The sequence below is a fragment of the Lipotes vexillifer genome, unplaced genomic scaffold (assembly GCF_000442215.2).
Source record: "Lipotes vexillifer unplaced genomic scaffold, Lipotes_vexillifer_v1.1 scaffold717, whole genome shotgun sequence".
Lineage (NCBI taxonomy): Eukaryota > Metazoa > Chordata > Mammalia > Artiodactyla > Lipotidae > Lipotes > Lipotes vexillifer.
Genome location: NW_006798707.1, coordinates 2,280,812 through 2,297,039, shown reverse-complemented (window position 1 = coordinate 2,297,039; position 16,228 = coordinate 2,280,812). Strand labels below are relative to the sequence as shown.

General features: G+C 53.6%; 1 protein-coding gene across 2 annotated transcripts in view; it reads right to left on the bottom strand.

Moving 5' to 3' along the window:
• Positions 1 to 928: 928 nt before the first annotated feature.
• Positions 929 to 16,228, bottom strand: part of FOSL2 (FOS like 2, AP-1 transcription factor subunit) — an 18,687-nt gene continuing 3,387 nt past the window's right edge. Inside the window, exons 2-4 of one of the 2 annotated variants that reach the window (XM_007470865.1) lie at positions 8,942 to 9,193; positions 4,407 to 4,514; positions 929 to 1,956 (exon numbers count right to left, since the gene is read on the bottom strand). In XM_007470865.1, the coding sequence (XP_007470927.1) occupies positions 1,435 to 1,956; positions 4,407 to 4,514; positions 8,942 to 9,193 (882 nt within the window). In that variant the 3' untranslated portion in view covers positions 929 to 1,434. The remainder of the gene's footprint in view (positions 1,957 to 4,406; positions 4,515 to 8,941; positions 9,194 to 16,228) is intronic. The other variant, XM_007470866.1, reaches the window with a different exon arrangement.

Genomic DNA, 16,228 nt, shown 5'->3' with positions numbered 1-16,228 from the left:
ACCACACTGAGCTCTGCTGAGCTGTGCTCTTGGCGAGGCTGGAGGACCCCTTCCCTGCCCCCCACCCCATGGGAAGGGAGCAGCTAGCTTGCAGCGGGAAGCAACACATCTCATCTCTGATTTCAGCAGCCCCCAAGCATGGCATGTACGCTGCAAGCCACAGTGACAGCTCTGGGCCAGCTGCTCACAACTGGCTGATGGATCTGAGGAGCACACTGGGGTGAGGGGCAGGGGAGTGTAAAAGCAAAAGCGCTAGCTCCATTAGGTAGCAGATGACCACAGGGGGTTGAACAGGCACCTGGGTGAGAGGTGAGAAGTGGGTGCTGGGGCTGCTGCGAGGCGAACCCCACTCCGACTGCCTCCCTCCTTCCTCCCCCTGCATTTCTGTCCACAGCAGAGGCGCTTTTGAGGCTTGGGGAGGGGCCAGGCCCACGCTCATTAAACCTCCGTGGGTGGCATCACCCTGAGAGGCAGGGTGGGGGAGGGCAGAGCCGGCAGGGACTTGGAGTGATTTGTGGCTCCTAGGGAGGGATGCCTCCCTGGTCCGGAGAGAAGGGTCCGGGGCAGAACGGCAAGGCAGTAATTACAGGAGACGTCCTACTCAAGACACCCATGTGGACTGTTGGCACTATTCCTGGCCCGGTAATTAGGCATTTGGCAAACCCAATCTGTGCCCCGGCTGTCTCACTCACACCCTGTCTTTTGGCCAAGCCGCTCCTCCAAAAGCCGTCTCCGAGGATGGGGAGGAAGGGTCCTCCAAGCCTCCCAGCGATGGCGGCATCTCCTTGAGAGCTCAGGGAGCCCTGCTGGTGGATCTGGAGATGGTGGTGGACCGGGAGTGTCAGGGGAGGAAAGGTTCTGTATTGCACATTGACTGTCCCCTTCTGGACAAGTCAGCCCCAGCAGAAGAGTCACCTGCTGCCCCATCTCCAGAAATGAAGAGCTTTAATATTCAGACCACCCAGATGAAATGTCATGGCAAATTTGATAAAAACCAAGAGGAAGTGAAATTGACACTGGGGGAAGGAAGGGGCAAATGGTGGGAAGGTGAAACCAAAAGGCACTGAGCATGCTCGGTGGGGCAGAGAGAGACACCAGCACTGCAGAGACATATGGTGACAAAGGGGCGGGAACGGTCCACACCAGCTTCAGGCTCTTCGGAAGCCAGAGAGATGCCCGGGTCCACCAAACCAAGCTGTCCAACGTTTTTCAAGAAACAGGATTTGCTTTGCAAGATGAACGAGGGAGGAGGTCCCGTGACTTCCAAGAGATCGTCCAAGTCCTCCAACGCCTCACTGCCAAATCCCACCTGGGTCTCCCCAGAACCAGGAAGCTCTCTGGCAGGGCCCCCTTCTTACCCTCATGGCCCTGGAGTGCTGACAGGTGCTGGTCCCTGGGAAGGAGGCAGTGACGAGGACGCCTCTGGGAGCTGGGTTACAGAGCCAGCAGAGTCGGGGAGTTCAAGGAGTCTGACGACTGGTCCCCACTGCTGCTGCTTCTGCGGTGAGCCTTGGAGCAGGACTCAGAGGGCGACGCAGGCGACTCCTGCTCCAGGACGCTGGGGTAGGTGAAGACGAGGTTCGAGGTGCCTGGGGTGATGGCAGGAGTGGAGGTCACCACTATGGGGGTGTGCAGGGGCTCCTCCCCATAGAAGCCCCCAGCGATGCTGATGGGCTTGATCACGGAGCGCTGGGCCTTGTCCAGCCCCGCCGATGAGGACGAGGGGCTGTCCTCTTCCAGGGGCTCCTGCTTCACCACCACGGCGCCTACCCCTCCACTGCCCCCACTGCGCAGGGCCTGCAGCCCGGAGGCCGGGGGTGAGCGGCGCTCCTCGGGGCCGATCTTGCACACAGGCCCGTGGGCCACCAGCATGAACTCCAGCTTCTCCTTCTCCTTCTGCAGCTCGGCGATCTCCTTCTGCAGGCCCGACTTCTCCTCCTCCAGCTCCTCCGTCTCCTGCAGGGGAAGAGGGGCACGTGAGGGACGGCAGGGGGTGCGCCGGGGGTTGTCAAGTCCGGCTGAGAAAGGGAAAGCCAGCCATGCGCTCAGAGGACAGACCATGCAGGCAGCAAGCTCACACCCCACTGCTTCTGAGCCACCTGCACATTTAAGATTTCCTTTTGTTTCCAAAGCTCCAGGCCGAGAGAAGAGGAAAGTCAGCTTGGAGGAAGGGTGAATTAACAATCGTAGCTGTCATGATCGAGCACTTACTTTGTGCCAGGCACTGTGTTAAGCATTTCACAGGCATTATCTCATTCAACCTAGCAGTTTCTCGAAGCAGGTATCAGCAACCTGCAGGTATCATTTTGCAGATGAAACTGAGTTTCCAAGAGGTTTAATCATTTGCCCAGTGCCACAGAGCAGGCAGGTAGGGTAGCCCAGATTTGACCCCAATGTAGCTGACTCCAGAGTCCACATGCCACTACGCACTTCTGCCTTGGTGCCAGGACCACCCCCCTGAGGGGCGAGGGGTGAGTAATAGTGAGGTCCGGTGGGGGAAGGGGGCACAGCATGCAGCTCCACCCCTCTCTCCTCGTGCCTCCTCAGCCCCATCCAGCTCGCCGTGGACACACGGACACTAAATTCCGAGCTGCGTGACAGTGCAGATTTCTGTCTGCACGCAAAGCCTAGGACAGTGCCTGGCTTACAGGAAGTGCTCGATCCGTCCCGTCTGGATCTTCACCGTCCCTCTTCCCTTTCGTGCTCTAGGTAGAAAGCATGTGTTTCAGGACTCACAGAACCCCGGGAGAACGTCCAGTTCAGCCCCCGAGCTTTAACAGATGAGACCCCTGCCAGCCTGAGCGGGCATGTGAGGCTGGCATGGACCTCAGCCCTTCCTTTCACACAAAGCCAGAGAAGCAACAGATGCACATGCAGGGGGTCGTTACGGAATACGGAAAGGCACGTGTCACCAGCCTCTTCCCCACTTTTCCCAGACACAGATTCCCGTCTGAGAATGAGATGACATGGGCCAGAGCTTCGCTAAGCAGCCGAGTACAGCACATTCCGAAGTGAAAAAAAGTTTCCATCTGTCTCAAGGGTCTGATGAATGTCATGAGCTTATGAGAGGCTTCCCGTGGAGGATGTGGCTCCGGGCCTGGGTGGCTGGGTCGTAGGTGGCGAGGCGCGGGGGAGTAGTGTGTGAAGCTTCTAGGGAGGTGGGGGGAAAGCTGAGGGGCCTCAGGGGGCAGGCTCTTCTGGGGCTGGTGGCAGAAGCACCTGGGGTACAGTCAGGGGGCAAGGCTCCTTGAAGAGTCAGTGGTAGGGAGGGCTCTGCTGGGGGAGTCTCCCCAGGGAGTGCTGATCACTCAGGGATCCGCCTCACGTGACACCGGAGCACTGCCACTCCTCCTCCCCGACTCTAACACCTCCACAGGGCACCACTACAGGCATCGCGGGATTCACGCCGTGCACACTCAAGACCCACGAGCGAGGGCTCCAGGATGGACAAAGGGAAGCAGAAGCAGGTGAATGGGAACTGGGAGGATTAAATAAAGTAATAGGATGTGCAAGGCAATGACTTCCAAAGCACCATCCTGGCTGGTCGCTGCAAGGATTGCCAACGGAGCCTCCCTCATCTCCTCACTTTGAACACATTCCAGCCAGGAGAGTTTAGTCCTGGCTTTGGGTTTCCCCCACATGGCATACGGCCCATCGTGGAGGGGGGGGCTCTGGAGGGAGTTATGTGACGTTGGCCAGGTCAAGCTTTTGAGAGGGAGGGGTAGGGCCACGGGCCCCCAGGTGTGGGCAGTTAGGCAGCGGGGGAGAACGACTCACAAGGGCAGAAGGAGGTACCAAGGTGACAGCTTCAGGCTCAGGGCAGAGGCAGGGAACCCTCCCAGCCACGAAGGATATGAGAAAACCCCAAGACAGTACAACTCAGCTGCACGTGACCCACCTCCATGAGACCTAGAGAGCGTCACAACCCCTGCAGAGGTGAAGGAGCCCAGAGAGCAGTTCCCCACGATGCTCACCCGCCCAAACTAGATGGCTGAAGCTAGGCCGGGCCACTCCCGCTGGTGGCAGGCACCCTGGGAAGAGGAGCCCCAGAGGAGGCAGCTCTGGGCTTGCCTTGGCTCCCGGGCCCGGCAATGCCAACACCCTCTGCCATCCCTCACGCAGGAGCCCCAGCAGGTCTCAGTGCAGGGATCGCATAGGTGCTGAATGGGAAAGGGTACCGGGCCCAAGAAGCCTGTCCAATTCTCTCTGGGCCCAGGCTGGTGCTAAAGGCCAGCTCCCTCTCCCCAGCCCTCTCCTTTAATCAGGGCAGTGCTGACCCATGCGCTAAAAGGAAGCGGTGTTTCTGTCTGCACTGACTCACGGGTCGGCCACCAGGGGCAAGGAGGAGGGGGAGGGCCGGGAGCCCGGGGTCCCTGCTCTGGCCCGCCCCACGCAGAGCTCCTCACCGCCTGCAGCTTCTCCGTCAGCTCCCGGCGGCGGTTCCGGCACTTGGCTGCGGCCAGCTTGTTCCTCTCCCTGCGGATTCGACGCTTCTCCTCCTCCTCGGGGGACAGCTAGGGGCCAAGGTCAAGGACCACGGTTAGGCTCGGATAAATGGCTCAGCCATCCTTTTGGCTTTTAACTGCGTTTGAAGTAGCAGAGGAAGCCCTTCTGGAACTGGGGAGGGGAGGGCCGAAGGCAAGAGGAGCGCGGCTCAGAGGCCCAGAACATGCAGCTCACTGCTGTGTGGACGCCTGGGAGGGCGCTTAGGGCTGAACACCCCCTGGAAGGTGATGTCGCGTGTTTGAAGGGAGAACAGGGTAGCCATGGGTCAGGGACTCACCAGCCCAAGCACGACGGCAGCACGTGTCAGGCCAGCCCCGATTCAGTGCCAAGGCCCGAGAGAACGGGCTGGGACTGCTTCCCGCAGGGTCCCCTCGTGCCAGGCCTGCCCCACCCACTTACGCGGCTTCCTCCACTCTCTGCCTGATTACTCCTCCCCATAACCCTGCCTGCACTGCGAGCCTCATTATCTCCACGTGATTGAGTAGCTGGGCCCAGAGTAAGAAGCACCCAGGGGGGCATGTTCTGTTGCCAGAGGGAGGGCCACCCTACTCCCAAGCCCCTCTGCCAGCCCTCGAGTGCTGGCTGCTCACACTTCAACGCCGAGGACTCACCCGTGTGCCTGGCACGGTGCCGGGCTGGACAGGACCAGCAAAAGGAGGAGGGGCCCTTAGGCAGGTTAAACCCTGCTGCCCACCACATCCACTCATTCAACCAACGAGCCCTTCTGCATGCCAGGCACACTTTGAGGGGTTAGAGGTTTGTCAACAGACCAAATGAACACAAATCCCCCTGCAGCTCCTCACACTGAGGTTGGCTAGGGGCCCGTGGCTCAGGCCAGAGGGCAAGAACTCTGCTCGCCCCCGGTCAGGGTTGACACTCTGTTTACATAGAGCCCCCCCTCCAGAGGAGGGCCACCAGCCCCTCGCAGAGGTGACGTGAGGAGATGGCTGGGGGCCAAGGCAGAAAGCAGTTCAAAAGGACAGACCACCCCTTCAGTCATCAGACTGACGGCACACCTACAAGACGCCAAGTACAGTACTTGGGGCTTAGAAGATTCTGGGGAAATAATACCTGAGTCCTACCCTCAAGGGACACATGGGGAAAGGGCCAAAGCCACTTTTGGAGGGGCTAAGAGAGAAGCCGCCCCACTGACGGATGCTGCCTGGACCACCAGCCATCCTGTGAGGGAGGGAGCCATTGCCCGGGCTGGGCCCAGGCCAGAGTCCCCAGGACGCTCCCTGCAGCCTTGAAGGAGTGTGGCTGTGATGTACTGAACAGGGCACAGCATCACTGCAGCAGCCTCCAGGTGGTGCGCACTGACCTGAGCCCATCCGATAGCCGGTAGCATCTCTGTTAGTCTTCAGGCCCCTTCCAGAGACCCGGTCTTGGAGTCCACGCTGCATTCCCAGCTCCACTTCCCTCCTTAAGCCCCCTCCTCTGCCTAGGAACCCAAAGAGCCGTTGGCTCCACGGTCTCTCTTCTCAGAGGCGTCAGGCAGCTAGGAGCCAAACACAGATGTGGCACTTCTGGGTGGACTTGGACAGATTACTGACCCTTCTGAGCCTCAGAGCCCCATTTGTAAAATGGGGTTAATAGGACCTGCCCTGCCTTCCACAAAGTTTCTGCAATGATCAGATGAGATGCAGTGTGAGAGTCCTCTCTAAACTAGAAAGTGCTAGAAAGAAGAAGATGTAATTCAGAGGTCTCCTCTCTGATGCCTTTTCTGCACTCACTGAGCAGCAAATCAACTGGAGACCCAGAGTCCACAGATTCAGGCACCCTGTTCTCTGTGGAGATCGGCTGAGGTCACAAGGCCACTTGGCCAAGGCCCTGAATACTTGCTACTCCTAACCCTGTCTCAACCTGAGTCCAAGAGGGTAACCCTGCTGCAGTCGTGGGTTCAGGGCTCAGCACTGAAAGGCTACCAGGGTTCCCCTTGAGGCCCAGCTAGCCCCCCTCCTCCTTCACTGATGAGGGGCAGAAAAGATGGAGAGCTGGTCCTGGTCCACTTTGGCCCCCGTTCCCCCTTGGCTGCTTCTGGACAAATTTTGGCCTAGAAGTCTCGCCCCTATCTGGTGAGGTGTGGGGCAACTTGTGGGAGCTCTTGGCTTAGGAAGTGTTCAGGGGTGGTGACAACACGGTTACAACTTGAGTGTGTCAGCACCACCACGTACCCATCCACAAGCCACACACACCCGCCCCTCCCCGCCACTGCTGGCCTCAGAGGGAGCCTCTGGGGCAGGTTACGGAGGAGGGCAGTGAGGCACCAGGCCAGCCCCTGGTAACAGGTTCCTCCCCCTGGGGGAGGCTGGGAAGGCAGAAGTGAGCCTCTGAGAAAAGACCCTGGGGCTAGGAACCCAAAGAGCCAAGGTTTTAGGATGCCGCCACCTAGGCTTCCTCCAAGCTGCCAGACACCTTCAGACATCTGAACCCCTAACTGACATGGGATAAAACACTTCTGGCTCTCTCCTTCCCTCTCAAAAAAGGAAGGAAATTCTCCAAATTGTCTTAGGGCACACCTAGGTGGTGTGGTAGGAAAACCACAGGGCTGAAGGTCAAAAGAGGCGGATTCCAGTCCTGGATCTGCCACTAACTCACTGTGTGAGCCTGGACAAGGCCCTTCTTTCTGGGCCTCAGTTTCCTCATCTGTAAAATAGGTGCAGAGGGAAATTTATTGAATTTTCTGTAATTATTGAAAATTATAGAAAAAGCTGGTCTCCAAAGTCTCTTCCAGATTTAAACTTCTAAATTTGGTGTGAGCTAGGTCCAGAAAAGGATGACGAGTATTCAGCACATCTTGCTTTGTTGTCCTGCTAACCCAAGAGTCCCTCACAAGCCTGGCTCTTACTCAGGGGTCCCTTACATACAGGGAGAATCCAAATCATCAGTGACTATAAAGCTTAGCACCCTGGGATCCCCGAAGGAAGCACATTTATAGAGGACCTTAGGATCACTGCTACTGCAATATTTATAACTACAGGTATGGAAAGCAGCAGTGAGGGGGGATATTGGCCACTTGCCTCAGCAGCAGAAGCCCGACAGCACCCGGGAGCTGTGTCTGTTACTGTCTATTACACACACCACTCCATGTTGGCCCTGCACAGGGCCCTGCCACTAATAGAACAAACCGACATGTAATGGATACAAGGCCCAGCTTTGTCCTCAGAGGAACGGGGCTCCTGTGAAAGCTTCCGGTTCCTCAGAGCAGTGACCCTTGTGATTCTAAGTGTCCTGGGGACTAGTGGCACTGGATCTGCAATTATCCACTGGGCACCACGTTTGAAAGGTCCTTGTATTGGAGGCGGACAGTGGTTGAAATGGGGAGGGGTTCCAAAGCTGTAACTGAAGTAATTCTTCAAGCTAACATTTCATTTGAACAAGGGATTCTACTGCCAAAGTGTCTCCCTTCCCTAGACTTGTGGTGGCATGGTGTTGTAGAAAGAGCACCACACAGGGGTCCAGGGGCCTGGTTCTAGGCCACGCTTCCCCACTCACTTGCCAAGTAGCCCCAGGTAGCTGTGTCCAGCCCTTGGCTGTGTCATCTGTGAAGGGGGACAGATGGGGCTCTTGGAAGGCTCATTCCCTCCTTTCTGGAATTATGCATGACTCTGATTTCTCTTTTGGGAAGCAGGGGGCCATCGGTGCCCTGGTAATCTGTTAATACAGACAATGGGCCTTTTGAGTGTTGGGCAGACGCTACCTAGAGAGCAGAGGCCCCACCCTTTGCTGGCATCTCTCTCAACCAGGTTGACTCCTGCTCAAAGCTGAGCCCCTTGAGGAAAAAAAAGGCTGATGATATCTGACCACCTCCATCCCCAGCCCTGGGATCTCAAGCAGCTGAGCAGACTCCAAAGACCCCAGAGTCCCTCCACTTCCGGAATGTGCATCCCAGGCACTTGAAACGGGGTCCTGCCTTGAGTTGGAGGTCTGAACCATGGAGGGAGAATGGAAGTAGGGCAGTACTGGTCTACAAGGGGGGGGGCCTTTAGGACTGCTGGGTATCTACCAGATACTGGGAGACAGTTAAGGACTCCCCAGAAAGCTCCCAGCCAGGGTTCACTGGCTGCTTGCCCTGTGGCCCCTGTACCAAGTATCAGAGAATGATACTGCTATAGGCAGGGCCTAAGTCCTGCCCATGTGCTGACACCTCACCACTCACTATGTGCTTTCCCACCATGATCTCATTCGGGTGGCAGCAAGTCCTGGCCAGCAAGACCCTATCTCCATTTTGCAGCTGAGGAAACTAAGACTCAGATTCTAAGGGACACAGGCGAAATGCCTGACTCTCAGGTCTCTAGCCTGCCTCCACTGGTCCTGAGCTCCTTCATCTCCCCAGTGCTCCCAGAACATCGACCCTGCTCCCTGCCAGTCTTCAGAAAAACACTGTGTTATAAGGCCTGGAAAGCCACCGATGTGCTCCTGATCGGAACTGTACCTGCTCATCTCTCCTCCTGCGGCCCACAGTGGTGCCAATGGTCTTGATCACGCCGGGTCTTGGGAGGGCCATGTGCCCAGGGACAGAGGCCAGGCCTGGCAGGGGGCTATAGGGGTGCGAACGGGGGTACGGGTTGGACATGGAGGTGATCACCGTGGGCTGCACCATCCACTGCAGGTCCTGGCTGGTCGTGATGGCGTTGATGGTGGGGATGAAGGCGCTGCCTGAGCCAGGCATATCTACCCGGAATTTCTGAAATGAGGAGAAAAGTAGGATTGAGCCAATAAATACTGCAGAACAGCACAAGCAGACCCAGGAGGCCAAAACAGGCAGAAAGTAGAGTCAGAGCCTGGGAAGCCAAGGTCAAGACACTGGGTGGACTTCCTGCATATCCAAGAATCAAGGGGATCTTAACTATTCCTGGGACCCCCATGTCAGATCCGCTCCCTGACTGACGTCCTGGAAACTCCATCCCCAACTGGCTCAGCGAGGATGTGGTCATATCTCCAACGGCTTCTAGGATAGATGTGGTCCCTAGCAGCTCACACTCAGCAGGTCCTCTCTGAAGCCCTCCAGGCCAGCTAGGCCCCCATCTGCAGGAGAGCAGGCCTTCCACCCGGGCCTCCTGAGCTACTGGGTCACTTGCCATTATTTCCGAGGGTACCAGCTTAGGATCCCTTGAGGAGATTTGCCGACCAACTGCTTTGCAGCAACGAAGATCACCAGGAAGGTTATGTCTGCTTTTGTTACTTTCCAAACAGGTTCATGATGGGGTTGTGGCCCCATCAGGGTGGGACCAGGTCCATGAAAAGATGTCCTCTGACCCATGAGACTGAAAGCGGTAGCGTCTGCTGCCAGACTTCCCCTTACTGTCCTTGTCCTCCTTGACCTTCACCCCCATCTTGCTTGGGGCAGACACACTGTGTCTCTCTTTATCTATCTACATATCTATCTATCTGTGCTCACAGGTGTGTCTGTGCGAAACTTTGCTGCTAGCTCTGAGTTTTCTCCCTGTCACTTAATTTATGCCCAGACCACATAGTTTATGTGCAGAGCTCTGTGGAACATGCTGCAGGAAGCATTCTATTTAAAATATAAGATGATGACAGAGTACAAAAGCTAAAATGGGCCATGCTCCTCAGCAGCTGGGCTTGACCTTCCTTCAGGGCAGCTACTAGAAAGCGAGGAGGGAGAAGGGAAAGATCCCCTACTTCCAGATTTTCGGGAGAAAGCTCCCCTCCTGAAACCCTCAGCCTCGGATGATTCCTGTTTCCACAAAAAGGCTCTGCACATCCTTTCTTCCCTAACTTGGTGGATGAAATATTGACAACAATAACAACTAACACTCACTGAGCACTTATTAAATGACAGGCACCATGGTCGTGTTTAACCTAGATTGTCCCATTAATTTTCCCTCTGAGGTAAGAACTACCATTATCTCCATTTTAGAGGCAGAAATTCAGGCTTAGGGAGATTAAGTAACTTATCCAAGGCCACGTTCTAATAAGCAGTGGGGTCAGGATTCAAACCCAGTTCAGCCTGACAAAGAGGCTATAGGTCTCTCAAATACAGTGCAACACAAGCTCCTGTAGCACTGTTCTTTCCTGCCTCAAAATCCAGCCCCAAGTGCTGGTATCCATCCCCACTGCCCTCGGACAGAGCATCAGGGTCATCCCCACCTACAGGGTCCCTACAGACCTCCCCTCACCCAGGACTCCCCACAGGTCTGGTTGGCCCCAGATGAAATCCCACTGCCATTAGCATGGATGCTATAGCATCTCCCCTATATTGGCCCAATCAGACCAACCAGGATTAGAAGTGTCAGCAGCAACGGCAGCTGCCACCACCATGGTCTTTGCCCCTGGTGACGACAGCCGGCTTCCTTTGTGTAAATAAAGTGAAAGAGTACTTCACTGCAGCTGAGGGAGCTGTGGACCCTTCGCTGTGGACCCTTCCTTGCTCACTCCCCTGCCAGCTGCCTGACCCCAGTCTGGGTGGTGGAATGTGGCTGTCTCACCTCCCAGACTGCCCTGGGGCCCCAGGTCAGGGGCATTCAGTGAAGAGAGTGACCCAGTGCAATGAATTCTGGGATTCTATGAAGTTACCAGTGCAATGGATTCTGGGAGTCCGTGAGGAGAGCTGCCCAGTGCAGTGGATTCTGGGATTCTGTGAAGTTACCAGCGCAGTGGATTCTGGGAGTCCGTGAGGAGAACTGCCCAGTGCAGTGGATTCTGGGATTCTGTGAAGTTACCAGCGCAATGGATTCTGGGAGTCCGTGAGGAGAGCTGCCCAGTGCAATGAATGGATTCTGAGTCACCTCCCAAGGCAAAGACAACTGGACTTTTTATCCGGAGCTCACTGAAAAGTAACAGGTGTATCTGGGTATGTGTGTGTGAAGGAGGGCAGGATGCAGTGAACACGGAAGGATACAAGTGCGAAATGATCTTCGAGGAGGAAAAACAGACAACCAGGGCTGGCTGTGAGGAGGCAGGGCAGTGAGAACACGTGAGCGGCTGAGTATGTCCAGAAGCACTAAAACCCAGGCAGCTATGTTTCTCTCGGGCTGCTGGACTGGGAGGGAGAATGGGACGTAGTCTGAGTCAGGAGGCCTGGATTTGAGGCCTTGGTGGATCACTGAGGACCCAGTTTCCCTGTCTGGAAAGGGGAGTAGTAACACCAAACTCACTGCACCATCATGAGGATTAAATTAGAAGCCGCTTGTAGTCACAGAGGCTATAAAAGCACACCAGCGGCTCTCAACCCTGGCTGCACATTAGAATATTCTGAGGAGCTTTTTAAAAACACCAATGCGGAGCCAGCCTCACCATTACAGTTCTCAATTCATTGCTTTGGGGTGGGGTTCTGATAAGGTGTTTTAAAAAAATGCCTGAGGAGGTTCTAATGTGCAGCCAGGGTTGAGAAATGCTGCTCCAAATAAGTGAAAGGTGGCATCATCATCATCACGACCACCATCGCCACCATCACCATCCTCATCATGCATCATCATTGTAAGTGTCTGTGCACTTACAGTGCAAAAGCGGGGGGCTCCAGGGAGAATCGCCAGCTTCTCATTCCTGGGAAGCACCCAACATTTTTATTGTTTCTCTTCCCAAGTCCGGCTCTGGGTTTGAAAGACACCCGAGGCATCCAGCAGGATGGTTTAATGTGACCTTCCACTTCTGTGGGGGAACTGTCAGCTTTCCTTTCAGGAAAGCACCCAAGAAATTCATTCCTCATTCCAAAAAAACAAACAAAAGAGCTCCCATTTCAGGCTGGGAGAGGGAAGCCAAAAACCTGAAGCAAAGCTGAAAGACTAAGATCCCTTAGGACTAAGTGGCTGACTCTCAGCCCCTCTTGGGGCCCTCCAGTCCACTCACTCTGTGATGGCAGGTCTACAGAAGGCCGTGCCCAGCCATCAGCCAGATTCCTTGCAGCAATGGCTTGGTCTAGACAAAACAAGACATCAATAAAAACAAGGCAGTAGGTAATGACTGCCTCTAAATGCATGTACAACTTGTTTCAGAGGGAGGTAAAGCCATCTGGATAACACACTGGCTCTAAACTGCAAGGAAAACACGTCCTAGCCCCTGAGGGGACTGGGGCTCTGATAAAGAAGGCTTTTGTCTGCAGGTGGAGGCTCTCTGAGACACACACAAAAGTTTAAGTAAGATCTGGCAGATGTGTCTCGTCTCAACTCCAAAGGTATTTTTCAGAAAGCGACACTGGGGGTGGAGAGAAGAGGAGGGCCTAGGAGCCTGTGACCCCAGAAGTTAGCCTGGCATTCTTCTCTGACAACAGACCCAAGAATCAGTCAAATGTCATGCTGGGGAGAGATCATGGCTCCCTACGAACGGGTTAACACTGAACAGAAACCAAGATGGGGTTTCCCAGCTGCGGGCATTAGGGTGGTTTGATCCCTGATGCAGCACCAGGTGTGTGCTGAGAGTGGGGGGCTACAGGAGGTAACCCAGGACCCTCACTTGACTCCCCTGGGGCTCTCCAGCCCCCCGGAAGCTCCTCCTATGGGGACAGAATCGAAGATGATGGATGGGTGTGTGGTATTCCAGCCTGGCAGAGCCTCCAAATGCTTTCTTTCACTGTGTCATCCTGTTGACTTCTGGGTGGGCAAGAACGCCTATAAAAGGACAAACTGCCCCCCACCCCCACCGACCTCCTAGAGCATTTTGGCAAACTTTCGCTGTAAAAGGCCAGATAGTAAATATTTTAGACTCTGAGAGCCATAAGGTCTCTGTTGCAACTATTCAACTCGGCCATACTAGCGTGAGTGCAGCCACAGACAAGATGTAAACAAATAGGCGTGCCTGTGCTCTCTTAAGCCCTATTTACAAAAATACTTGGGCCATAGTTTGGCAACCTCTGTCCTAGAGGATCATTCTCACCTCTCATGCGCAGGTTGGTGGAAAAAGAATAAAGAGAGGAAGTGAGAAAGCAAAAAATCACAACTATTCTTCTAACCCAGGGAGTCAAGGGATGGACTCTCACTAGACAGCTTGCATCTCCAGAACCTGAAGCCAAAGTTTGAGCCCTTACAAGCCTTGCTGCAGGTCTTTGGGCAGCAGAACCTCCTTATCCTGAAGCATCCTGAATTTAAGGGAGCTGTGGGGCTGCTCAGTGAGTACGTGTGTCCTCCCACTGCCTATGAGAAAGACAGCTCAGAACACAGGGCCCCTAGTGCCACCCAACTTCATCAGGTCAGAGAGGTCCCTGTAGCCCAGCAGTTGCTAATCTGGAAAAATGACCTTTCTGAACTCTGCAGGGCCTTGGATTCAGAAATAAGGGTCACAACCACGGCCTTCTGCAGAAAGGTCCAGGAAGTAGGGTTTGGGTTCCTATTTTCTGCAGACGTGGATGGGGCAGGGCTTATCCCAGAAACTCCTGGGCTGGGCAGAAATGGCATTTGAGATGGAAGTCAGAGTTGGTGTTTCGGGTCCACCCCCTCAGCCAGGCATTTCTCCATCAGATTGATTCTTGACTGGGCCACAAAGCACTCGAGCCATGAACCCCATGAATACCTGTGACCTGCCTCGGCAGGCAGAAATGATTATGCATATCTGGGAAGAGACTGGGTTCTTTCTCTTAAGAACCCCTTTTTTTAGTTTCCCAGCACAGGAAAAGGAAAATTCCAACATCCCAGGAGACTGGCTTGGGGAAGAGGAGAAGGCAGGGCAAATGATGCCTCAAATGCCCCACAATAACCCTGTTGAGGTCCAGTTTGACTCAAATGCTCTGTATTTTTACCAAACGTGGGGTATTCTCCAAAGCCTTCTATATGGAATTCAACCAATTTTCACAGATTCTGCAGCGGAGATCACTTTGGCCTTTGACCTTTCACTCCTCTCTGAGGAAAGCCACTTAGCTCACCATGGAAATGGTCCTAATAACCCGTGATTTCCCCAAATTTTACAGTATACAAACACTATCTCAGGTGATCTGCCTCCTGTCAGGTTCACTTGAAAGAATCACGCTATCTTTCTTCACCTAACTGCCAGGGTAAAGCACAGCAAAGAAGAAAAGAAAAAAGCAAGGAAACTAAGGTGACCAACACAGAGTTTCCACCAGGTTCCCCAGTGTCTTTCCTCCCAGGGCCCTTCTGGACAGAAATTCCACTCCAAAGCATGAGAGGACTCTCTCCACCATTCTGTGGATCCCTTTTGTACCTCCACCAATCCTGGGACAGCTCTGCACTCCACGGGAAGGGGATGCCATCTCATCTTCTCTACAACCACAGCAGGTGAGCGTGGCCAAGTCACTGCCACGTGACAGGGTGCGAGACAGCAGTGGGCAAGAGGAGTCTTACACCTTCCCTCTCCAGCCCAGTGAGTCCAAGAGGGACAGAGTTACCGAATGGGGTTTGGAACAGATATATTTGCCCCAATCAGGGCAGCTGCCGTCATTTTGAAATGCTGTGGCCATCAAAAGATACCACATACAACACAGATGAGACATATCCATAAAACACTACTTCTTTTTCTTTCTTTCAACAAACAGACCAGAAAGTTAGCCTCCCGAATTCTCAAAATCAGTACCTTTATTCCTGTATAACGGAGTGGGGAAATCTAAGGTAGAGGTGGCAAAGGTGCCTGCTTTTGGCGTGCCTTGTCTAGGTGACTGCTGTCCCAGGAAGACTCCTGAGATGGAGACCAACAGGATTCGGGGTCACACCCTGCTCTGGACCCAGACGGATCACCCAGACCTCATACATCACACTTGGTTCTTTATATGTCAGACCTTTTGATAACTTCCAAATATCAAATTCACCCTCAAAAGACAAAGATATGTTAGGAGGGAGGGTTTTCAAAAGAATTTGCTGAAGGCAGTCTCAAAGAGGGATGTTGTAAACCTTTCTGAATCTAATAGCCACAGCATTCAAATAAGTATTTAGTCTTCTCAAGGAACAACAATGAAGGGGACAACAGTGATTTGGATGCATAAGTTCGGGTGCGTTTGTAATAAGACAGAAAAGAAAAAAAACAGAGCCTCCTAACTTTACACTCACCTTGCATAATGAGGCAGGCAGAAATAAAGTAATGGAAATGCACTCAGGAGTTTGGATAGGAAAATTCAACTGCCACTCAGACAATACATGACTGCTGTTTCACCCCATTGACTTTGATGAAACAGTGACACTGACTTCCACCATCAAGAATCAGCGGAACAGACAAATTCCTGGGATAACATTTCGTTTGATCCTAATCTACAACATCTGTGAGATCAAGGCAAAAAAAAAAAAAAAAAAAAAAAAAAAAAAGGCCCCTTAATATACACCTCCCACCTTCCCACCAATTCTGAAGACCACCTCCCCAAATAAAATTCCCAATGTCCTAATACAAACAATATCAAGGAAACAAGCCTTGGGAATTTGAAGACATTGTGCTGACAGATATCAAAATAGGGCAAGAAAAAAAGCACTCCCTTTTCAACTACGTTTTATTCAGAACAAAAAAAAAAATCAGAAAAGAAACTGCATTTCAAAGTCAAGCAGCTCCTAGTTAACCACTGTTAAATATATGGCATTTATTTGTCCTGGATTAAAAAGAAAAAAATCCTAAGAATTTGGAAAACTCACCAAGTTAACACTCTCTGGGGCTGGAAAAATACATTCCCCAGATAGTTCTTCTAAGAATGTCCCGTAGGGGGCACTAGAGAGGTATGATTGGGGCTGACTTGGGAATCACAGTCATTTCTGGTAAAAGTTCTTTGATGTGAGGAATGTCCCAGCCTGGGTACAGTTGGCAAAAGTTCACTCTGGGGAATTTGTGTGTGTGT